The sequence below is a fragment of the Vipera ursinii genome (genome assembly GCF_947247035.1).
Source record: "Vipera ursinii genome assembly, chromosome: Z".
Classification (NCBI taxonomy): domain Eukaryota; kingdom Metazoa; phylum Chordata; class Lepidosauria; order Squamata; family Viperidae; genus Vipera; species Vipera ursinii.
This window is the reverse complement of record NC_139517.1, coordinates 98,595,301-98,621,070: the sequence shown is the minus strand read 5'-3', so window position 1 is coordinate 98,621,070 and position 25,770 is coordinate 98,595,301. Positions and strand designations below refer to the sequence as shown.

General features: G+C 38.2%; 1 protein-coding gene across 1 annotated transcript; it reads left to right on the top strand.

Annotated features, from left to right (window-relative positions):
- Window positions 1-4,777: 4,777 nt before the first annotated feature.
- TAC1 (tachykinin precursor 1) lies at window positions 4,778-17,425 on the top strand (the record flags this gene model as incomplete). The annotated part of the gene is made up of 6 exons (XM_083376239.1): window positions 4,778-4,906; window positions 5,196-5,324; window positions 8,963-9,059; window positions 10,738-10,761; window positions 15,024-15,077; window positions 17,376-17,425. The coding sequence occupies 6 exons, from the start codon at window positions 4,778-4,780 to the stop codon at window positions 17,423-17,425; spliced, it is 483 nt and encodes a 160-aa protein (XP_083232365.1).
- Window positions 17,426-25,770: the final 8,345 nt, after the last annotated feature.

The window sequence follows — 25,770 nt, the reverse complement described above, 5'->3', positions numbered from 1 at the left end:
CCAGAGCGGTCCCTATTTTTCTACTTGCATTTTTACGTGCTTTCGAACTACTAGGTTGGCAGAAGCTGGGACGAGTAACAGGCGCTCACTCTGTTACGCGGCACTCGGGATTCGACCTGCCAAACTGCCGACCTTCTGATTGACAAGCTCAGCGTCCTAACCCACTGAGCCACCGCGTCCCTTTAAATCATAAATGGAAAGTATTTAATCATAAAAAGAAGATCACCTCATAGTGTTATTGTGGGGAAAATAGGAAGGAGTGTTAGCTATGCTTGTTGCCTTGAGTTATTTATAAGAATAATAAAGGCAATGTACAAAGAAACCAAATAAAAATTTTATATGAAAATTAAAGAGAAAAGAGGCATACTTGTTGTACACTAACAGGGTATAAATAGTTTTAGTAAGATTAACTGTTTCATCAAAGCAAATGTGGAATAGGAACATAAAAAGCTGCTTTATGCTGACTTACAACCTTGATCCAACTGATTCCTCTCTGGAAGTAGCATCTCCCAGCAACTCTTCAAGATTTCAGGCAGCTTCTCCAGCATAAAATGCAAGAATGGAATCTGTTGCATTCAAAGCCCAAATGGTCTTTTCCTTGCAGCAAAAGGTGTTACAGCGTCACCTAGGTAGCCAGTGATAATTGTATCATTTGACACTGATAAATCCCAATGAGTAAAGAAATGCTCCTTAGGAGACCCAGGTAAACCCACTCCACTGGACATGTGTAATATCCTATACATGGGCAAATATCTTCATAAAGCTGCTAATACCAATAAATGATAGGAAATTATAGCTTATTTTCAATGAAACACTTCATAGGCACAAAGAGTAAATATGTAAGAAAGAATCTCTCAAACCTCACCTGTCAACGAAAAACTAAAAATCCTAAAACAAATAAAATTATTATAATAGAACTGATTCTGTGAGTAAGCATATAAAAAAGGGAAACTGGTTGAGATTATTTTCCCTTTGACTTAGAAGATGTGTATTTCCTAATTAGACTACTTTGTTGGTATAATCAATTTTTTGCTGCTAATCATATCCAGATGTATCAAGTGTAAATTACTGTCAATACCATTTTTTTAATTAGCTGTAAAAAAAAGCAAGAGCGATCTACAAATACTAAAGGAGAGAAGGCCAACTCAGTTTTCCTCAAACTATCAGAAAATCTTTTGAACATGTGCTTCTAATGAGTAATTCACAGATTAAATCAAATTAATTTCTTTTCTGTGTATCACCAAAGGTGATGATGAAAGGTGTGAGGCACAAATATGCAGTTATAGACATTTTGCAAACTAACCACAATTTCCTGAGTCTGAGTGCCCATTAACTGTCAAGGAAATGGCTCACTCAGAAATGATAACAGCTTTTTATGTATTTGATTATGAGTGTGAAGATAAAAGTTTAAGCTTCCTGTAAAGACTTTTTTTCTCTTCTTGTATGATATAAGAGAATTTTAGATAAACCAACTGCCACTACACTATGCTATCAAATGTTGAGGTATCAATTGGCAGCTCTAGACATAAGTCCATTAGGAACATGGATAGCTAATCTAATACCCTGCAATATCTACCTTTGACAGCACTTATCCTTGTCTTTGTTCATATGATCTACTATTTTACTCCTAAACACAGCTAGGGAAAGAATGGAAAAGAAATTGCTGGGTTGGGAGAGGACTAGGTCCTATTTTTATGTCCCAAAATAAGTTCCATTTTGATAACCATGGGCTCAGAAATCCTTCCATCCACCTGTATGAAAATCATAATATTTTATATATTGTTGAATTCCAGTCTCTATTGTTGAATCTCAATGAACAGGACAATAAGTGTTTAGCATTCTTTGGAGAATCACTGATTTAAAGTCCCTGTTCATTATACAAATAGTTATGGACATGTACCTGAAATTTTTCCCTAGATAGTTCTAATAATGAAGCTTGGAATGATTATCTCTGTGTTTCATTTGATTTGAAATCAAATATTTGTGATGCTTTTGTAATCAATTGCAAGTCATATTCATACTAAAATTGCAAAAAATAAGAGAAAAGAAAACATAAATTGAAGAAGTATTATCTATATGTAAGCCACTTATGAATTTCTAGAGGCAGGTGGCTGATTTCTGTGAAAACAGGATGCTAGGTTTGTTAGTTTCTCAAAAGGGATTCAATATACTTCTAGTTCCAGTGTTATAGAAAACTCCTTATTACAATAGTCCTTATCTCTCTAAAGCAGGGGTGTCAAACTGCCAGCCTATGGGCTGGAAGCATCACGCCAAAACTGTGCCCACCCCATTGCTGGCAATAGGGAAAAAGTTGTGATATGTCACAATACGTCACATGACATTGTGAGTTTGACACCCCTGCTCCAAAGAGTTGAAATTGACATTTTGCAATATGGTCAAGTGTTGCTCTTTGACCTAATGAACAATTGTATTCAATTTAAACCATGTCCTAGCACATCAACAGTACAATTGTATATATATTTAATTAAAGTAAATGAAATTGGGTTTAACAGTATTAACCAGTATTAATTCTTTGTTTTTGATGGTGGCATGTCTTCAGTACAGAAGAGAGTTCTTCATCCTATTTCATTTGGGGTACTTTTTCTCATCCGTGTGTAATATTCTGAAAAATACACTGTAGGAAATTAATTGTATTGTTGTACCTCTTTAGTTTCTATTTATTCAAATTTATATATTGATAGCTATCTTACTTAAAATACATGAACTCCAAACTTCTTCCTCAGAGTTGTTAGAAAAGAAATATCTGAATACCAGTTACATACTGATGCAATTGGATGATGCATATAAAAAATTACTTACAACATTCATCATTTAGGCAAGCTCATTTTCTATCTTTTCTTCTCAAATTTCAGCAAATATTCCATTGCTACTAGTAGCTTAGTATCCAAAATTGTTCTCCCTTCCTTTGTGGTGTAGAGTATTTTTCTATTAGTTGCTTTAGAACCTTTCTCTATGTGCATCAAATCATAGCCATGACAACTTATTTTTCTTACTTGTCTTAGGATGTCTTCATTTTCTCTCCACCCTGTGGAAACTCATCCTTCCTTCTGCCAGTATTAAAACAGTCTTCTCATTCTGACTCCATCCAAGATCAGCTCCAAAGTGTACCACATTTGTTAAGCTTTGTAATTTGGAAGGTGATCTGATGATTGCAGTAAGTGGGAACAGAAACAACAGAGCCAGGAATGGGGTCAGCATATATTATGATGATATAGTTTTCTGCCAAGTCAAAATGGATGCATGATACTGCAGCTTAGATGTGGAGAAAAGCTCCCATCATCTTCTAGAACAGGGGTGTCAAACTGCCGGCCTGCGGGCTGGACGCGTCACGACAAAACCGCACCCACCCCATTGCCGGCAATGGGGAAAAAGCTGCGATACGTCGCACGATGTCACATGATGTCGTGAGTTTGACATGCCTGTTCTAGAACCACCCAACCAACAGTGTGCCTATATAACTTTACCTTAACAATCATAAAATGACAGCAGAAATGGTGATTGTTGTACGGTGGAAATGGCCACTGAATTATAGCAAAAACCACAGTCTTTGTAGATTAATTTATTTTTCTTGTACACCCCAAATTTTATAGTTATCCATGAGGTTGTCTCACTGTCTAGCAAATGAATGATTTTGCCTGTAGCTATGAAGTCTTGACTAAACCTAGAATAAAATAAACAATGGAACAAGTATCAGAAATATCTGCAGCAAAGTAGCCTGAGCAAAGTATTTTATATATTATGTTGATGTAATGATTTTATTAAAAATGTCATTGAATCCATATTATATATTATATGATATGATATGATATGATATGATATGATATGATATGATATGATATGATATGATATGATATGATATGATATTAATATTAATATTATATTAATATCATATCATATCATATTTGTAGTTTGTTTAATAATCATCCTTCCACTCCTTTAATTGAAATTTGGGGTTACATCTCAAAATGACAGCAGACCTGACATTCAAAATATTATATCAAAGTTGGTATAGATGAATCACTGGATCTCCTTTCATGATTCATCCCAGGGCTATAGGTACTCCAGTCGTCTTTGTGAGCTGGGAGATGCTGCCTGCAGGGTAAAATAAAGTTTTCACTTGGGGGCTTGTCCCAGTTTGCTGATAAAGAGATGAGGGGAAAAATATTATTCATGGGGAGAGCACCTCTAAAGGAAGTCTCATTCATTCAAGAACAGCCTGTTGGCAACTGCATACTGAACACATACGATCCTAATCTGGTGTGAGGGGAAGGGGGGCTGGTCAGGTGATTTACATGACAAATACCTGTAAGTCATTAGATTTAAGCCCTCCCCATCCTCTGGACTATAAAGCAGAGCAGATTCTTAGCGTGGCACTTGGTATTCCACCAACCAGCTACTGGGTCACCTTTCTCCGTAGCAGTAAGTGCTCGTGGTTCGTTGGCGCTGCCTGCCTGCCTGCCTGCCTGGATGTTGCTTTAATTCAATTTTATACATCCAGATCGATTACGGGGCGGGTTCTATGGGCCACGTAGATGTCTCCTTTGCCTTCTCTGGTCTTCTCTAGCGGGACGGGGGGAGAACCTTCGCACCCATCCTTCACTTTTCCCCTTCTGTCGCTCCCTCTCTTACCACAGCTTCGGAGAACTTTGGAACAGGCGCAAAAGCGAGAAAGGCGCTCTCTCGCTTCTCTCGACGGCATCCCCGCCGCTGCTCTGCTAGGATTCTTCGGCTGCCCTTCGGGCTGGAGAAGCTGGAAATGAAGAAAGTCGTGCTGCTTTTGGTCATGCTCTTCCTATCATCCGCGCGAGCCGTGGGGGAAGATCTGGACGACCAGCACGAGCTGAGCTACTGGGCGGATTGGTCCGACGGAGGCGAGCAGAACCAGGTGAGACAAAGCGACGACTCTCCGCTCCACTTTGGGGGAGCTTCGCAACTTTAGGTTGCTCTTGAAAAACGGGCGAGCGCGAGGACTGCTGGATGGCGGGATGGGGCACCCGGGGGCAAGGGAGCAGAGACCAGAGTGGGTTAGAGCTGACCGTGTGAACGCGCATTCCTGACGCCGCCAGCTTTTGGCAGGTGCGCCAAGGAATGTTGGCCGCTCCCGTTCCGCCGAGGCGACGTCGGGGCGAATTATCCGCTCTATTCCGCCTCTCTGCATCCTCCATTCGGCCCAGGCGAGTGCGCCGGATTGTGTTGACGGAGCACCAAGTTCTTTCAAAACTGATGTCGCCGGTGAAAAAGAGCGATTGCTTCCTGGTATCGCTCGTTCCCGGGCGCTTTCTAGCAGTTGTTGCGTTCTTAGTGTGAGTAAACGCACAGGAGTTTTTAATCTTACTTCTTAATGTGCAATGACTGTCCTGCTTAGGATGGCATACCAGGTGGTCTTTATTTTATTCTCAATCTCGGGAGGTAGGCTGGTCTTAGAGATAATCAGAATCTGGCCGCCCACGGATATGTTGTATCCACCAGGTCCTATCCTTGTGTCCATAGAACGCGATTAATTTCAAATTGCTCTTTACCTCATTAAGCAGCAGAGGGTTACTTTTAAAGAGGACATAAGTACGTTTAGAGTATCATTATGAAAATGGATTTGGGAGCCAGATTGTGAAATATGCATATGACAGAGCAGAGTGTGGATAGCAAACTTCAGAGTTATTTGAACTCAAGCAAAACAAGAATTTTTTTAAAACTCTGGAACTGAAAGACTGGGACTTTGGGAGGAGGTGGGCATGTAGGAGAAAAAAAATAAACAACTTCAAGTAGTCAATCATCAGAGTAACATGCTTTAAATGATCCTCTACCTGTAGAAGCAAAGTCTTTTGTGGTTTGAAGGAAGCCAAGCAATACATATCACCATCAGAAAAAAATGGTCCTCAACCACTGAGTTGAGAATCTAAAATTATCCAATGTAGCATGACACTGATACATAACCGGATTGTGTTCCTATTTGAGAAAAGGTAGCATGAACCATCTTATCTGATCACAAGTCTCCTTCATCACTTTTCTTTACTGGCATCATCTTTTCTGAATTGCTTCTTCTGCAAAACGTAGGGAATGTCTACAACTGGCAGCTTAGCTAAATGGAAAGATATATTGAACTTTAGGGAAAGATATATCCCAGCTTCTGCCAACCTAGCAGTTCGAAAGCACGTAAAAATGCAAGTAGAAAAATAGGGACCACTACGGTGGGAAGGTAACAGCGTTCCGTGTGCCTTTGGCGTCTAGTCATGACCACGGAGACGTCCTCGGAAAAGCGCTGGCTCTTCGGCTTTGAAACAGAGCCCCTAGAGTTGGAAACGACTAGCACGCATGTGCGGGGGAACCTTTACCTTTACCTATATTAAATTCCATTATATTACTTACTTGTCCTTGTTTTCAGGAGAACAATAAAATTCTAAACAAATTTGCCTGCAAGATAGGTTAAAACCCCAAGCCTCTTCTTTTCATCTCTTCATGAGATTTCCTTTCCAGACCTGTACAACCAATACCATCAATTTCCCTTCCTTATAATGTTGGATGATTGTCAGTAGCTGATATGGAACCTTCTTTGGATGACACTGTATATGTCAAATCTTCAGTCAGTATACTGATCATTCCTTTAACCATAGTCTGCAATCTACAATTAGATAACTAATGATACTATATATACTTATATATACTTATGTGATCAGACTGCTGTGGTTTGTTCAATAAACTGTAGCTGACAATTTCTGAAGCAATACTTTTTCTGACATTTGCAGTAGATTTGCAGAAAGTGTTTAAATAACCTAAAATAACCCAATATCAGTGGGAAAAATTTTCCTTGCTACCATCTTCTAAGTCAACACCTGACAGAGAATCTCATGGTTTATTTATAAAAATAAAATCCTCAGGGACGACTCACACTCTGGTCAGCACTTCTTCACTCTCCTACCATTGGGTAGGAGATATAGAAGCATAGCCAGCCGCACCAACAGGCTGAAGAACAGTTTCTACCCATGGGCTGCCAAACTCCTGAATGGAAAATAACTCCATGTCAACACAGTATGATAGACTTGCGGGGCCAGCGCACTGTGCAATAAGATTGTGCATTTGTTAGTAGGATTCACTGGGTTAGGGATTTTCTTTTCTTTTGTCTTCACTGTGAATTGTGTTGGGGGGATGCATGAAAGGAAGTTCAGCCAATCTCATTGTATGCATGTTGTACTTTGACAATAAAGGTTAATTTGATTTGATTTCAAAAACAAATCCATAATTTACAGGTGATTAAACAAGTTCGTTATCTAGATACAAAAAAATTAAGAATGAAAACAGATCACATTCTGAACCCACTATACTTCTTTTTAAAACTTTACTCAACCAGTCTATCAATTTGGAATCAAATCTTGACAATTTACAGCTCTTAATTTTAAATGCCCTCTTGTGGCCTACATGTGCCTAAATGCAAAAAGCTTTTGATCCTAGATTAACATTTACATCAATTTGGTCATTTGAATTTAGAGGGGGGAAAAACCACTTTCCTTTGAGATCAGCTTGTGATGGCTTTTGAATGTATAAGACCAGAGAAAAGAAAAAGAAAACTCATAATTGATTGATTGATACCATCGACCATGGTATCTTACTGCGGCGTTTTTGGGGGTTGGTAGTGGGAGGCACCGTCTTACGGTGGTTCTCCTACCTCCTGGGACGTTGGCAGGAGGGCAGAGGTCGGCCTCGAGGCCTCTTGTTTGTGGAGTTCCTCAGGGGTCGGTCCTCTCGCCTCTCCTGTTCAACATCTATATGAAGCCGCTGGGTGAGATCATTCATGGTTTTGGGGTTGGGTATCATCAATATGCTGATAATACCCAGCTTTTTATTATCTACCCCAAACCACTCCAGTGATGCCCTCAATGTGATGTCCCATTGCCCGGAGGTGGTCCGGGTCTGGATGGGGAGGAACAGGCTTCGGCTCAACCCTGACAAGACTGAGTGGCTGTGTGTGCCGGCGTCTTGGGAAATTCAGAATATTCCATCGTTAATTATGGGGGGTGAGATATTACCCCCCGTAGATGGGGCTCGCAACTTGAGTGTCCTCCTAGATTCACAGCTCTCCTTGGAAGATCATATAGGAGCTGTGACTAGGGGGCCCTTCGCCCAGGTTCGCCTGGTGCATCAGTTGCGGCCCTATCTAGACCGGGATGCCTTGCGCACAGTCACTCATGCACTCGTGACCTTCCGTTTGGACTACTGCAATGCTCTTTACATGGGGCTGCCCTTGAGGACTACTCGGAGGCTTCAGCTGGTACAGAATGCAGCCGCGCAAGTGGTGGTAGGGGCTTCCCGATACTCCCATGTAACACCTCTACTCCGTGAGCTGCATTGGCTTACGGTTGCCCTCCAGGTAAGATTCAAGGTTGCTGGTTATGACCTATAAAGCCCTAAATGGCATGGGTCCGGGTTACTTACGGGAGCACCTGCTGCCGGCATCAACTTCCCTTCATCCAGTGCAGTCCCACAGAGAGGGCCTCCTTAGGGTGCCGTTGGTCAAAGAGTGTTGACTGGCGGCCCCCAGGGGGAGGGCGTTCTCTGTGGGCACGCCAGACCTTTGGAACCGTTTACTGGTGGAGCTTCGGGTGGCTCCCGACCTTCTCTCCTTCCGACGTGACCTAAAAACATATTTATTTGAACAAGCCGGCCTGGTCTGATGGGTTTAGGGGTATTTTAACGCTATTGTATTAATTTATTGAATTGGGCTGTAGTATTTAATATTGTTTAATTTTTATATATTGTATTTTATTGTATTGCCCTGTACACCGCCCTGAGTCCTTCGGGAGAAGGGCGGTATAAAAATAAAATAAAATAAATAAATAAAATAATATGCAATCCTTCTAGGTTAAGTGTTTTTTTGGTGTTGTTCAATGGGTGTCACAGTTTTATAAGTGAAGCTGAGCAGTTAAGTAGTCTTTTTATATTTCTGCTTTAGGAAAAGTTGCCTTTCCCTTTTGAACACTTTCTTCAGAGAATTGCCAGAAGACCCAGACCTCAACAATTCTATGGCTTAATGGGCAAACGGGATGCTGGTGAGAACCACTTCCTTTTCTTTTTTTATGCTGTAATTTAGGTATGGCTAAAATTGATTCAAATTACAAATATTTAATAAAAGAAAACATTTATTCCCTTAATTTATTATTTATAATTAGTAAATTTATTATACATTTATTATTTATAAACATTTATTATTTAAAATATTTCTTTTGAATCCGTTAAAAATGTTTTAGAAATATTCTTAACACCATGAATAGTATTTTACATATATTTAGTAGATACTGTAGAAAAACTCATGTGTAAAACAAGAATCCTTTCTTTCTATAAATAAATCATGAGTTTTGAAAGAAATGAAATTAAAATCCTGAATAAAATTAGGATTGGAGGTTTTTTTTTTGTTCCTCGTGTTTGCCAGATTAGACAGACTGCAGCGAATCTATAGTTACTCTCCATACATCCATTTATCTTGTCCATCATGCTTCCTTTTGCCCTTTCTGATTTAAAGTTCTAGCCTTATAAAAAATTGTCAGGAGATTGTTGGACTGGAAGGAATTTTCAATACTAGATTTTCCCTTCAATGTCTGTTTTTTGTTTGTTTTATGCTTAGAACTAGATGAATCTAACAGTTCTTGAAGCAGTCTACCATGGTCTATAGTAGTGTTTTGCACTAGGTGTGTGGACCAATACGCAAAATTCTCATTAATGGCCATATTGGCTGTGGAATGCTGGAATTGGAAGTCCACACATCCAGAAAAAGCCAAAGTTGGGAAAACCAAGTCTGCTAATCATCTGTCCAAGGATATTAGATATACACATTGGCTGGGCTCAAATATTGTGTTTAGCCATGTTATTGAAAAAGCTGCTTTACAATTTGATTTACACAACATGCTAAGCCACAAAAGGAAGTAAATCAAACTGTGGATTGAACTCAGAAAAACTAGTTTAGTTTTTCCATACTTGACCCAGGTCCTTAAGCATATCACAGCATAGAGTTTTCATCCCAAGTCTATCTGGAGTTCTGGAGGGGGTATCAGGGAAGTTTTCGTATCAAGAAGATACTTTTTTTTTGTTAAATGCTTCTTTCTGAATAATATTGCAGCTTTTAAAAAAAATGCACATGACAGTTTGAAATAAAAGACCAGAATGTATGGGAGACAGTCTTCATAATTTATTCTGTATTTAAAATATAATTCTATTGAAGATTAGGAATAATGTTTTATCTTTATGAGAAAGATCTGCATCTATGCTTTTAAAAGAAAACAATAAGCAGCTGCTGGCTACTTTTTCTAAAAAAATAAGTAGGAAAATATAGTTATATATTGAATGGTATATCTTTATATATGTTGTTTGTCTTTAAAAATATGCTGTATAAAAATACTTGAATACACTTTTCAAAACTAGGAAATCTCATGATTTATTTCATTGCTTTGAAATAACATGCATCAAATGGAATATCCTTCACAGAAAGAAAAATAAATGAGAATCATATAAAAGCATGTCCCATTTTATAATAGAGCATATACAGAAAACACTCCTGGGATATTGGGCCTAGACTAAAAAGTGTTTTGCATCCATGAATTATTCAGAAAACAATTAAGGCATTAATTGCTATGCATCGATAATGTGGTTCTTTGAAATGTGTTCCTTCTTTTTATGACAATAATAAATAATGATATGCACTTGCTAATTATTTTGTGTTTTTTTTATTTCCAGGATATAGCCCTGTCTCACACAAAAGTAAGTTGGAATTGGTTTTATTTATGAATTTATATCCTGCGTTTCTTATTTTCATAAATACCTCAAGGAGATGAACACACACACACAACATTCCTGACCCTTGTGAGGTGGGTTGGGCTGATAGAGAGTGACTTTCCTCTCATTTTCCTGTGCACCATTTATCAATTATTTCAATATGAGAAACATTCAGAATTGCAAGTATATATTTGAGTCTAGGGAAATTGTACCAAATCCAGCATTTCCAGTGAACTCACAGAAATGTTGGCATATATTCAAGGGCCTTGCATGAACAAGATATGTTCCAAATAATTATAACAGAATTGTCCATTCTTACCTTGTACTTTAGAAGAGGGTCATTTCAGAATAGGATGATTCATGAATACCATTTTTCCAGTCTAGCCTAATCCTGTGCATACCTACTTGAAAATGACACTGACAAAGTAGGCTTGCAAATACACATTTATAGCAATCACACTTTTAATTAAGATCAACGGTGCTTTTTCAGCAGTAAACCTCAGCAAGAAGTGGGACCAAAGTTTTCTATCCACGTGTCTAGCTCTCTCATTGGCTGTTTTAAAACATCCCTTAATGGCTGATTCACTGATTTTGAGCTGACCCTTGTGTATATTTTATAACTGTTTAAATTTTTATTTATGGTGGAATAATTTTTTAATGCTGCTATTGTGCTGTATATTTTACATACCTAGTTTCTGATCTTTAGTCATTTAGTGCAATTAACCATAGCATTACTTTGTTGGAATGACTTCAGCAGGATTCGGATTATGTTCCTTTTTTATTCTCCAGGAAATATTCCATTAAATTCAAGAGGCTAATATCTAAGCAGAAATATATAGTCACTTGTCTGTGATGGTATAGGTTCTCCTGCTTAAAGAGGAGGCTGGACTAGAAGACCTCCAAGGTCCCTTTCAGCTCTATTCTATTATTATTACTTATTAAACTCACAATATCCCTTGTTAACATTTAGCACAACCAGTAGCATTTACTTTCAATACAGCTTAAGTTTATAACTTTAATTTGACACAATTTGACAGTCAGAAAATGACAACTTTTAAAGCAATTTGGAAAAGTAAAACCAACATTTTTATTAGTGAAAGTTATTAATCAGCCTAAATAAGAAAAGTTTGGATGAATCAAGAATCTCTCCAAAATTATTAACTGTCCACTGAAGGAATAGCTCATTTATACAAATTATTTCATTACTAAATGGAAGTGAGCTACCAGAATGACTGTTGATTACATAAAACATATCAGCAGAGTAATACTGATTAGGATATGTAAATATAGAAACAGAAGCTATAGAGAGAAATGACTTTTTTGGAAACAGTCCATACCATATGAACAAATAGTGACAGGGGAAAATTTTTCAACTTTATCTTCTTTTTGATGTGTCAGTTTAAAGTAATCATCTTAGACAGAAACGGTCTTCATTTTGGGGACAGCCTACAATATCAAAAAATAAAAAAACCAGGGAAGATTAATATGATATACTGTATAATATGGAATTGCTAGGTCATGTTCTTTGAGGATGGTACCTCCTGGAAAGAAATAGAAAACAGGCTATATGATGGGTTTCCCCAGAAAGCTTGTTTGCATCCTTCCCTGAACTTCTAGGTTCTGTTTGTTGAATATATAAGTTATTACTTCTCAGTTTGAACATTGTTCTTAACAAGCAAAAGGTATGTGAATAAATCAGTTATGTATATCGTGTAAATAGCAATATCATTTACATTTATATACTGTAGTGCTTTATAACCCCTCTCTAAGTGGTTTACAGAGACAGCATATTGCCCCCAAGCAATCTGAGTCCTCATTTTACTGACCTCAGAAGGATAGAAGGTTGAATCAACTATAGGCCAATCAGGATCAAACTCCTGGCTGTGGACAGATTCTGCAAAGCTACATTTTAACCACTGCACCACCATGCATAGATACTCTAAAGGGAAAAGAAAATGGATCCATTCAGGCTATTCAATCTTCTATTGTTGTACCTATTTGTACCTCAGATAAGTCTCACTGATTCCTCATGCCTAAATCTTTTAGGGATAAGATTCTTTAAACAAAGCAAGGCTTACTTCTCAGCAAGATCATGCAGGCTGCACTATGAAATTTTAGTTTTATAACCACAGGGTACTATTTTATTATGAAACAATAAATCTGAGATTTTTCTCAAAGGACACTTTGTTGGTACAGTAAAGCTGTCACTTTACCAATTTAACATAAATTAATTCCAGTGTGGTTTCAATCCTTCTGCCATGCCCTGATCATGATATCAGTAACAAATCACCCACCAAACTGATTTGATTTAATATAGATTTCTATGGGAACCAAACTTTCTTGGAAAAACTTTTACAAATCTTTAAAAATACTACCTGTTTAATCCCACCTGGTATCATAGCTTTATCCCATTTCATAACTATTTTACTTACTGAAGTCCTTAGGGATGGAAAAAAACATTAAAAGAAAATGTACTCCATAGCTGCTAAAAAGCTGTCTGAAAGTTATTAAAGAAATGCCCCACTGAGAACATTGAGACTTATTCCCAAGTAAGTTTACAAATAGTAAACCTGTCTAAATGTCCCTTAACATATTGTCTCTGATCTCAGACCTGGTATTAGGGTGTATGTGGCACTTGTGTCATCTTTTTTATAAATGATGAGAATGCTGTTTTACTCCAGGAAATCATCTTGTTTTAATTGTGTTTCTTATGTATGGGATGTATTGTAAGCTGCCCAGAATATTTTTAGGGTTGGTGAACCTTAACAATTCCAAACAGATAAGAAAGAGGTGGGATAGATGGCAGAAAGACAGACGGTCATTTTATTGATTCTTGTATAGTGTATATATTAAATGTACAGCACATTCATTGCAAGCCAGCTCAGGAAAATAGTTGATTTTTTTAACACCAGAAAAGAGAATTACAGAGATCTGTTAAGCAAGCTGATTTTTATTCCTTTCTTCAAACTGCTAAAGCTTTAGCCAAAATCCAGAAGCTTACATTAGAGGAAGATTAAAATAGTATATATTTTATTTTATTTTGCTGGGTTTTACAAAACATAAACTATTCTATCAAAGATTTGAAAATGTCTTTGGGGTTCCTGATTAAGTGTTGAATTAAATCTTGGGGGATCAAATCTGTTTGAATTACAGTTATTTCATCCAAAGCTTCTGTCCACTTATTCCACTATAATTTATTGGCTGCTGTTAAAATTATGATCTGGTAAAGAAAAAAATCTCACAGTGCTTACAGATATTTCATATGTACATGGCATTCCAGACCATGAAAGCCTGGCCATTTATTTTGCATTGATCAATAATTTGAAAAGCTTCGGGGGAAAACTTTCCAAAGAGTAATTTGCAATAGGTTCAGATCATACCAAAGCAATTTTAAAATAGCTCAGTCTTTGTCAAAGAAAGTATTTATTCATTGCATTAATATTTTTTTGAAAAATGTTAACTGGATACACAATAAAGAAATAATTATTACAGAAACAGAGAATTACACCACTGTAGAAGCAGAAGTAGACCCTATATATATATAAAGGCTACATGCTGTACTTCTAGTCTGGAAACTTTCATAGTTTGAGTGGCAAGACTGATGTCAGAGCCCAGAGATATCACAGCAAAATCCAGTCAAGTTCAATCCTTTATTTCCTTACAATTACTGGACAGAAATCTTGGCAACCCAAAGCTATAACCTTCTAACCTGAGAAATTCTAGGTTCTGGCTACCCTGAATCTCTTCCCCGCTTCTCCATCCAGCTTGGGAATGTGCAGTACCTTGATCCAGGCCTCTCTCTGGGAAATCTGTGTGTTGACAAATCTGTCCCTCTTTGCTCCTCCATGCCCAGGTCTGTAAACAAATAACCAAAAGCTCAAAGAGTGCCAGTGATTCCACATTCCAAAGTATGTTGAAGGAACTGCCTAGAAGCTATGGAAAGAGCTCGCTTTTGGAAGTCATTTTTTTATTATTAATCAGTCCTATTTTAAATGAATTAAGATAGGCAATTATTTCGTAAAGATCAGATACTGCAGAAATAGGATTTTTTAAAATCTTTATTTGTACTAAAATTTCCCATAACTAAGGGTCAGATTTATTTAGCCTCGGGTTCAACTATATTTAGAGTCTGTTTTTACTGTGTATTTCAGTGTGAAAATGCATTCCCATTCCAAATTGGGTTTTTTCCCCAGAAAGAAATCTTTCAAATGTACTGTAATTAAACACCCCAAAAATATATTTTTCAGGATATAAAACAGACTCATTTGTTGGACTCATGGGCAAAAGATCTTTAAATTCTGGTATGTATAAACTACAAAATGAAAGCTAAATAAAAAACCTACTTATCTACATTTTTAATTTTAATTTTGTAACATTTTGAATATACAGCCTTTTTTACAATATTTAAGACAAATATAGATAACCTGAGTTCTCCAGAAGTTGCCAGGACTCACTTTTTATGAAAGTAGCATGAACAGTAAGGATGGTCTTTGGAATCAAAAATCTTTGAGAAAATACAGGTTCCTCTAGGAAATAAGGAGGCTGAACATTTTTCACCTTCCATCACTGTTCCTTCCTCCATGAATTGATTTCTTCTTTACAGGCACAATGGTTAGCCATTTACTTTTCTTGTATGATCCTCTCTGCCTCCAGTATCAATACATCTGTATAAAATCAAATCAAATTTTGTGTTATGCAGTATCAATTCCTAGTTTATTATGATTTAATTTATATATTTAAAATCTGTTAGTCTATCCAGGGAGTGTGTATTTTTGGTAACTTAATTTTTAAAAACCATTTTTAAAACTACTGAAATATTTTAAAAGAAACAGTTTCTCTTATTTCTCTAAATAGATGACTGCGCTATATCATCTAATGGTTTTGCAATGCTTTAATGTGTACCCAGTAAACTATTTTCTGAAATTATAATTGTCAAGTGCTTTAAATTTCAATCTAGCAGTATTTAGAGCTGCAATATATCAAGGTCATATCTTACTTAGTTTTACAAATTACTATGAATCATGAACAATTAAGGGAATAATTTATCTGAGAAAGATATCCATTAAATGCTCTTGCATTTGTAAATACCAATTAACAGAGCTGAGTCGGAGCTGAAATTCAATTTGTATTGTGATCATATGTTTGAAAATATAAAATAATAAACGATGGGTTTTTAAAACTTATCTTTTCAAAATTGCTATAGAAAATAACATAGTTAGATCCCACTAAAGAATATAAGTTCTCACAGCACTATTACTGTGAACAATATTCTGCAGCTTCACTGTATTAACCAATATTTTAAATCAACATCCTGTACAAAGCCAATTGATGTATTTAACCAAGGTTCTTTATTGTACAAATTGCCCTAGTAAACCAAGTTTCAGTTAATTATGTGAACACAGTATGACCTAGATTGTGGCCTAGCTTTCAGGTTGTATGCCAGTATAGATATCAAAACATCTAAACGGCCATTACAAGGAGCCTTGGAGACTAAATTTCTGAATATTTGAATCTCAAAAATTACATTGTAGAAATTGCTATCATACAGATATCTGTATACAAATTCATCAGAATCAATGGGGATTATTTTCAGGAACATATCTATAAATTGCACTATCGGGTACACTAATGTTTTGCCAAAGGCAGGGGAATACATTCATACTTTATTTAACATGTGAATGTGTTTACAGTTTCAGTTACTAACAAATGTATCAGATAATACTACTGAATGTATTCAGTACGTTCATGTAAGCTTATTCAACTTAAAAATCTAAACTAGAAATGCATTATACTGGGAATTGAAAAAGTGTCTGTAAAAGTGATAAAATAATTACATCATAAAATGTCCCTTCCTTTATTTATAGTTATGGAGGCCAGAAGCATTTATGAAAACCAACAAAATGGAAGATCTAGCACTTGCCTCTCTAATTACCAGTATACTAACATAACCTTCCCCAGGCCAACATCTTCCAGATATATAAATATGAACTCCCAAAATTCTCAAGCTAGCATAGCCATTCTGAGAACTTTGGGAGCTAAATCCACACATTTAGAAATTATTCAGGTTGAGGAAGACTCTGCTAAATCAACAGTAATTACAGCTGTAAGGCAACTCTATGTTTTATTGTAAGTACTCTGAAAGTCACTAGATTCAACCTCCTGGTCACTGCAGGACATATAGTAGACGGTGAAAGATACATTTGCCAGATGTCCTCAAATGAAAATTTGAGTGACACCTGATGATGCAAATAGTTCTTCAAACTTCCTCTTGTCATTCTGAGTGATAAAATTTTAAGAAAACTTCAGTTTTGTTTTCCTGAATGACATTGAAATGTTTTCATGATCAAAGACTTCCTAACTCAACACAATCAGAAGCTCTGCGGCAGGGATAAATTACATGCCAATATTGGGGGGTGGCTGTGAATCAAATTCATGTAACACTCGGAATTAGGAAGCAGCACTCCAGTTAAGGTCTGATTGGCACAGCTTATAATGGAAATTCATCACACTGAACCTTACTTTTGAGACAAGCTGATCAAGATATGTAATCATTTATTCATTACATTCAATTAATCTGCACTGTCTTGTTTCCCTGTTAGGATCTTCTGAATGGAGTGCCCTGCAAATGTTTGAAAGAAGACGCAAATGAGACAGTTTTTCCATTGTCCATTGAAATGTTCAAGTAGCCAGCTTAGTGTAATGAAAAATAGCCATTGTAAGGAATATTTATCTATTTATTTTTAAGATGAAATTTTCAATTACAATGATTTTTGTGGCATTATATAGACATGGCAAGCTTTACAGTAATATTTCTGAATGGAATATAGAAATCAGTGATGTTTCACAAGAAAACACATTATTCATTGTGTGAAAAAAATGTTCAACTGTAAAAAAAGTGGTAAGAAATAATGTTAGTCTAGCATCTGCTAAACCACCAAATTGATTTGTGATTGTAACAACAAAAAAGAAACGAAAAGTCCTGTAATTTTTGCCCACATCAGATAAAAGTAACACTCTATTCTGAGGGATTGGGAACACATATTCTGTGCATGGATATCATTATTTAAAACAGGAGCACCAAATCACAAAATTTTTAAAAAGCAAAAGTAAGGATTGTGAATTTTATTAGAGAATGATTATTTGAGTATTATCTGTCAGTCAATCTTGCCAGAATTTCTAGCACTGGCATTTGTAATTTTGCAATTAGCAAGTTGAGGAAAGCTGGTCAAGCAGATTAAGAATGGTTCATGTTTGGTTACTATCTGGCCTAATCCATAAGCAAATCTGGTTGGGCATGTGGTAGGTTATATAAGCAGTTTCTGAACTTTCTAAATTTCTAAAATTAATACAGTAAGACTTTAATATACACAACTAAAGATAAAGCAGCTGCAGAATTTTCTAACTTCCATGGGTTTCCTTGCTTGTTAAGTGTATAGCAGAAGCCCTGCCCCAAGAAAACACACTACAGTAGTAAAGCGATGGTGGGGATGAAAATCATAAGAATAAACTGCAGCTTTTGAACACCATATACACCCCAATTGTATAGTCATATAATGACTAGATTTCAAAGCTCCAAATGACTAAACAGAGTTGGGAAGTCCTTTCTTTATTGCCCTCTAAAGCTGAATCTGGATTTTTGCAGCTAAAATTGGCTGATATGTAGCCTGGTCATCTCTAATGTAATGGCAATCAGGTGAAGGAAATGCATCAATTTTAGGATTCTGCTATGTGAACAAATCAATATGAATTACAGAGAGTTTCTTACCACTTTTGGAACATATACAGTAAATCTTTACATCTTGCTTAGCCATGGTAGATCTTGTATGATTCACAGCTTCCCATGTTGTACCAAGTCAATCAACTGAGATTAAGCAAATCATAATATGTGATATTACCTTTATATGAATGCACATTGAATATAAGCAGTGAACACTTTTTCAATCCTGAATCTACTGCCAGTCAATTACTACAGTGAACCATAAGTTCTAGTATGATGAGAAATACAGTCTGAATTTCCTATTTTTTTGTGAAGGAATGGAGCCCTTCACAATAAGCAACTTTATAACATATTCTAACTTCCTCTTCGAAAACAGAGAAACCTGAAGTTGCATTTTGCAAGCAACTCAGTTTTATCGCTTGCTATTTTGATCCTACAAAAAGTCATATCCAGGTTTAGGGGTGAGCAATCTTAAAATGCTATTCTTTTAAAAAGTTTATATGCTTTATTTGGATTGCTATAAACTGTAGCATATACAGTAGTTTAGCTAAAAGCTAATAAAAAAGAACTTATCAATTAACCATTTGCATTTGTGTATCTTTGTCCCAGAAATGTCAATCTTTTATTTCTCTCTTAAAAATGCAACAGATTCCTAATCATGAAATCTGATCTAAACAACACAACAAATTTAATGAAAACTATAATTAAAAGGTAAGTAAGAATCTAACAAAAAAAGAAATAGGCAGCCCATTTTACAATTATTTTCATCTATAACTAGACATGTATTTCCTTAGAAAGTTAAGGAAATTAAAGCACACTTACATCATTTAGTTGTCTTGATATTATTTCTAAGCTATTCTTTTTTTTCCATGGAACGTTGACTTATACAAACCCAATTCATTGCATACATTTGAGATTTCTATCTCCCCCACTACCTCTTATTCTGTTCTTGGCTTTCAGAGATTTCCCTATTCTCTTCAAAGTGAATTGTGTTTACTTAATCGATTTAACTAAAACCAACCCACGAAATGTAAGGCTAAAATGAATGGGGCAGTTTTATAGTTCAATGTGCCCAACAATGGTTTCTTTAGTTCAGAGGAAGAAAACCTTGAATGGCTAGAGATTGGCGTTAAAGTTGCTTGGAAAGAAAAGACATGCTGTGTGGTGAATAAAATCCACCTGAGCTATGGGCAGAGCTATATTGTCCTTTTCTTTCCCTTGAAGTTTAAGAAGTGGGGAGGGTCTTTACAAACTTAGCATAACTGCAGGTTTTATGTTTATTGTTTTCCTCAAAACTGTGGGAAACCAAACAACTGTGGTTGGAAGAGACTTATGTAGCCAGAAAGAAGTTTGGGGACAGTAGGTAACCCTAGAACTAGATTTCTCACTTCTCCCTTAGTTGATCTCTTTGGTCAGCTAGGCCTTTTCCTCTTTCCCGCTCCTCCAGCACACCAAATTACCATCCCAAAGGTGCTTCTTCAAGGGGCAACTGGACCTTCTTTGTTTTCTTTCAAGACATTTCACTTCTCATCCAAGAAGCTTCTTCAGTTTTAACTGAATGATGGAGAACGTTTCACTTGTCATCAGTTCTTGGATAAGAAGTGAACCGTCTTCAAATAAAAACAAACAAAATCCAGTTGTCTCTTGAAAAAGCATCATGACGTGAATGACTGAGAATCTCCATAGACCCCAAACTGCAATCTTCTTCCACTATCTGCATAATCTCCTACTCACTGTCCCCATTCCTTCTTATCAAGAGTGCACCATCTGAAGCTCCAGGTTAAATGCAGTGACATTGTTTTCAATGGGCAAAACTTTTCGGATGATAATTTCCATCTGCGTTATCCCATTTTCAGGAGGAAAAATCTTGGCTTGCAAGCTGAAAGCAGCTCTTCTTCCATGCTCACAGAGGGGGCCAAGTTCTTCTCCCACTTGACACCCAATCCTCCCCATCATCACTTGTCTCTTCTGTATGGTTCTTGCAGTTCTGAATACCTCTTCTTCATCTCCATACAGGTAGTCCCCACGGTACGAATCTAATGGAGCCTGGCCATTAGGCTCCTAAGTTAAAAAAACTCATCAAATGAATTAGACACAATTTTACACATTTTTAAAATCAAATTCATTAATTAAATCAAATGGATTGTTAAATGAACGAAGATCTGACTTACTATTTCCTCCAATAGTTGCCATGTTAACTGAATTGGGAGGATTTACCATCAGCCGCCGATCAGCTGTTTCCAGTGAGCTGGCTCAGGAACTAAATTGCCTCCAAGCAGGGTTTGCAAGCCATCACAGTTTTTTTTTTAAAAAAAAAACAACTGCTGCTAGCCAGAGGGAGGAGGGCGTTGCTTTAATAAAAACCACTAGCTTAAGAGTTTCCAGCCAGTCACCCAGAGTGAGATGTGGGAGGGATTTGCAGAACTCTTAGCTTGCAATAGTAACAGAGATGGAAGGGAGATCAGCTAGTCTAACCCACTGTTCTCACAAGAGAGGATTTGTTATAAATGCCTATCCTAGTCTCTTCTTAAAAGCTTCCAGTGACGGGGCACCCACAACTTCTGGAGGCAATTTAAATTTAAAACCTACAAACTACTGTAATATATGCTAATTTCCAAAATAAAAGGTCAATAGTTTGCAAAGAAAGGGTTCGCAAAGTACAGTACTTAAAAAGCAGAGCAGTTCCCAAACTGCTTACAAACTAACAGTTTGCAAGTAGTTTGGGAACTGCTCTGCTTTTTAAGTACTGTACTTTGCAAACTATTGTGTTTGCAAACTATAGAATAACAAAAAAATATTTTAAAATACTTACAGAAGTAATTGTAGCACTCAAGCAGGGGTGTCAAACTCGCAACATCACGTGACATGTCGTGACGTATCGCAACTTTTTTTTCCATTGCCAGCAACGGGATGGGTGTGGTTTTGCCATGACGCATCCGGCCCGTGGGCTGGCAGTTTGACACCCCTGCAGTAGGAGATTGCATCAAAAGCAAAAACTGGTGCCAGCTCGGTTCTTGTTTTGACTTGTAACCAGGGACAAAAAAACAACCTTCCAGCTTCTCATAGCTCCAAATGGCCCAGGCAAGTCACAGAGACAAAAATGGCCACTCCTGCAGTAGAGACTGAAATCAAGTCACATGGCTACAGTTTTGGTCACAGTTTTGAATTTCTAATGTAAGCACCCTTTCTGAATTAATTCATTTTTGTGAAAACTCGCTCGTACCTGGGGGATTAATAGTAGTTGGGCCTACTATTTTAACTTAAGAAAAAGAAGAGGTAGAAGTAGACCAGTTCTGATGTGCATCACCTCTATAAAGCATAGAGCAGACATGTCAAACACAAGGCCCGGGGGCCGGATCCGGCCCGCAAAGTGGTTTCATGTGGCCCGCGAAGCCATCCTGGAAACAGTGAGGGAAAGGCCCCCACTGCCTTGGCTCTGGCCCAGAGACCCTCCTCCTGCCAGAGACCCTCAGATCTGTCCCACTCCTGCCCAGGCCCCCATAGGCACCCTTGATGCGAACGATGTAGAGCTGGCCATGTCCACCCAGTAGGCCATATGCACTCTAGCGACACCCACCCAGTAGGCCACGCCCACCCAGGCCATACCCACCCGGCCCCCTGAGGGCAACTGCAATGCTGATGTGGCCCTCAATGAAATTGAGTTTGACACCCCTGGCATAGAGGCAGGGCAAGAGAACAGCAGGCTATCTGCATTTTAAATCCCATTGAATGACAGCTAGAGTTCCACTCCTGAATAGGAAGAGAGCCACTTGGTTATCACAGCAATAAAGCAGCGGTCCCCAACCTTTCTGGCTTGGTGGCCCACCAGGGTGGGAGGAGATGGGATCATTCCTTGCGAGTAGCAGGGGGCCATTTGTGGAAGTGGTGGGCACATGAGTGCAAGTGGCCACTGCTTGTATGAGGAGAGCTTTGCATGTGACTGGAAGATGGGCACCACTCGCATGAGTGGAGCTTCACACACAAGCGCAAGCTGTCTTTTTGCATGAGGGGAGCTTTGCACACAAGCATGTGCTCACTTGCCACCTGCACAGCCCAGTTCCAAAGAGGTCAAAGCCCAGTAGTGGACCATGACCCGGGGTTGGGGGACCCTGCTCTAAAGGACTTTCAGCATTGCAAGCTCCTCAAAGAATCCAAGTACATTTTATGACTATAAAAGCTGCTCTGCCACCCTGGAGGCCTGTCTCTACCTTCAGGCCTGTCTTTTCCAACTGACTTCCCCCAGTCTGACTGTTAAACATTATCGTTTAACAGTGGTTCACATGAACAAGATCAAATCAGTTAGAATCCTCCCTTCTCTCCTTCAACCACCTGCAACCTCCCCCACTCAATGTTTTTTTCTAAAGTCTGCCAACTAAAACACAGCCAGCTTATAACTCTTCCTCTCTTCCTCCCCTCTCATTGTTTCCTATCTATCTATCTATCTATCTATCTATCTATCTATCTATCTATCTATCTATACATTTATCTCTCTGCCTATCTAATTTATGTAGCCTCAATCTGGGGAAAAATTATGTATGGAATAAAAACTTTGTAAATTTTATTTGTTTGTTTATTCATTTATCTGTAAAATTTACTAGCACCCATCTTTCCACACAGTAACTCTGGGTTGCCTACAATACTACAATATATATAAATTAAGATAAAACTGTATAATTTAGAATAATAAATTATAATACTATAAAAAATTAATAATACTATAAAATCAACCTAGCTAAAAAGATGGGGGGATATGATGAGGGTGAAGGGGGTTTGATTGGTTGTTAATCTATCAGCCACCTGCAACATGAAGTCTCTTTGTTGAAGTCCCAAGCCAGCTAGCAGGAACCACAATATAGCAAAGATGTTGAGATTCTAAAAAGAGTGCAGAGAAGAATAACAAAAATGATAGAGGCCTGAATGCTGAAACATATGAAGTATGAATGGTTGCAGGAATGTCTAGTTCAGGGGTCGGCAACCTCGGCTCTTTTATGACTCGTGGACTTCAACTCCCAGAATTCCTGAGCCAGCTATGCTGGCTCAGGAATTCTGGGAGTTGAAGTCCACAAGTCATAAAAGAGCCGAGGTTGCCGACCCCTGGTCTAGTTGAATGAAGAGAAGGACTGGGGTGACACGATAGCAGTGTTCCAATATCTAAGCTGCTACCATAAAGAAAAGGGGCTCAACCTATTCTCTAAACAACCCGAAGGCAGTAATGGATGGAAACAAGAAGAGAATCAACCTAGAACTAAGGAGAAATTTCCTGACAGAACAATTAATCGATGGAACAACTTGCCTCCAAAAGCTGTAGGTATTCCAGTACTGGAGGTTTTAAGAAGAGATTAGAGAATCATTTGTCTGAAATGGTATAGGATTCTCTGCTTAAGCAGGGGGTTGAACTTGAAAACCTCCAAGGTCCCTTCCAACTCTATTATTCTGTCATTCTGTTAAGCTCTTACAGAAAGTCAGGATGGTTGGAGCTGATGTCACTTTGAGGATGGCGGGGAAGTAAGATGTTTCACAGAGCAAGTGCAACAGCAGACCAGCACTTCTCCTGGATCCCACCAGCTGAAATACAGGTTATCCCCAAGTTACTAACATTCCCTTAATGAATGTTCAAAGTTACATGATAAGCACCTCCTAGTGTTTATGAAAAAGTCCAGTGGCAGTGCAGTGGCATTACAACATTACAACATTTACTCTGACTATTCCCTCCCTCCCCCCACCCCTAGGCACTAGGCCTTGGATACTCACCTTGTGAAGATCAAGATCCTTCATTTTTTTGGGCTGCTCCAATAGAGAGTCTGGAGAGGAGACAGATCTTCACAAAGTAGGAAGGTTGGAGGGAAAGAGGAGAAGAAGGGAGAAACGGGAGGGGAGTGGTGAGGGAAAGAGGAGAGGAGAGGAAGAAGAGGGAAGTATTAAAGAAAGGAGAAAGGGAGAAAGAAAATAGAGAAGAGGGAAGAGAGAGAAGGAGGGTGGATACAGTGAAAGGGGAAATGGACGAGCAGCATCCAAACTTACGTGTATGTATTTATGTATGGTGATATATAATACCTACAGCATTACTGATTTAACAAATGTTAAATACTTGAAAAAATGTTTATATTTCATTGGTTAGTTTGTGGTATATTAAAGGAACTGTGAAAAATAAAATAAATAAAAAATAAAAAAGATCTTCCCAAGGTAGGTAACCACGTGCGGCAGGATTGGGCGGGGGAGCAATTGTGGGGACCCAAGGGGAAGGAACATGAGGTATCATGAGGCATCATCAGTGGGGGAGGGGGCTTGAGTGGTCTGAAGCAGATGGCCTGTTCTATCACTAGGTCCCCCATGGCCTTCCCCACCCTGAGATATCTCAGGTTCACTTAATGAACTGCACATTCGCCCACGCATAAAATTAGCAAATGAATGGGTGAAAGCTGGGAGTGAATCACAATGTATGAGATTCAGTCCTACGAATCCAGGTTACATATGTAATAGGAAGGCTCCATTACATTCATAACTTGAGGACTACCTGTATCCTGACTGATGGCACCTGCAGCATGACTCTTCTATCAGCATGGGTCGGGTGGGCCAATCCCAATGAGATAAGACAGTAGCCTGGACTCATGCCATGCAGGGCTTTGAAGATAATTACCAATACCTTGAATTGCACCCAGAAGCAAACCAGCAGCTAGTGCAGCTCAGGGAGCAGTGGTCATATTTATCCCAACTAAGTCTATTACTCAAAATATGTATATTTTTAGGACATTATAATCCATAATTATGCTTAGCAATAAAGAAACTCAAATCAAGCCTGAGTGGACAATTATTTTGAAATAAATATGCTAGTTTGATCTCTGTACAATAAAGAGGTTTACAGTTCCATAGTAGAATTTTCTGATTGATTATGCTGTTTTTTCTTTTTTTTTTCTTTTGTAGGCTTAAGTCAGGGGTGTCAAACTCAATTCCACTGAGGGCTGCATCAGCATTGCGGTTGCCCTCAGGGGGCTGGGTGGGTGTGGCCTGTGTGGGTGTGGCCTACTGGGTGGGCGTGGCTAGAGTGTGTATGGCCTACTGGGTGGGCGTGGCCAGCTCTACATCGTTTGCATCAAGGGTGCCTATGGGGGCCTGAGTAGGAGTGGGACAGATCTGAGGGTCTCTGGCAGAAGGAGGGTCTCTGGGCTAGGGCAGTGGGGGCCATTCCCTCACTGTTTCCAGGATGGCTTCGTGGGCCACATGAAACCACTTTGCAGGCCGGATCTGGCCCCCGGGCCTTGTGTTTGACATGTCTGGCT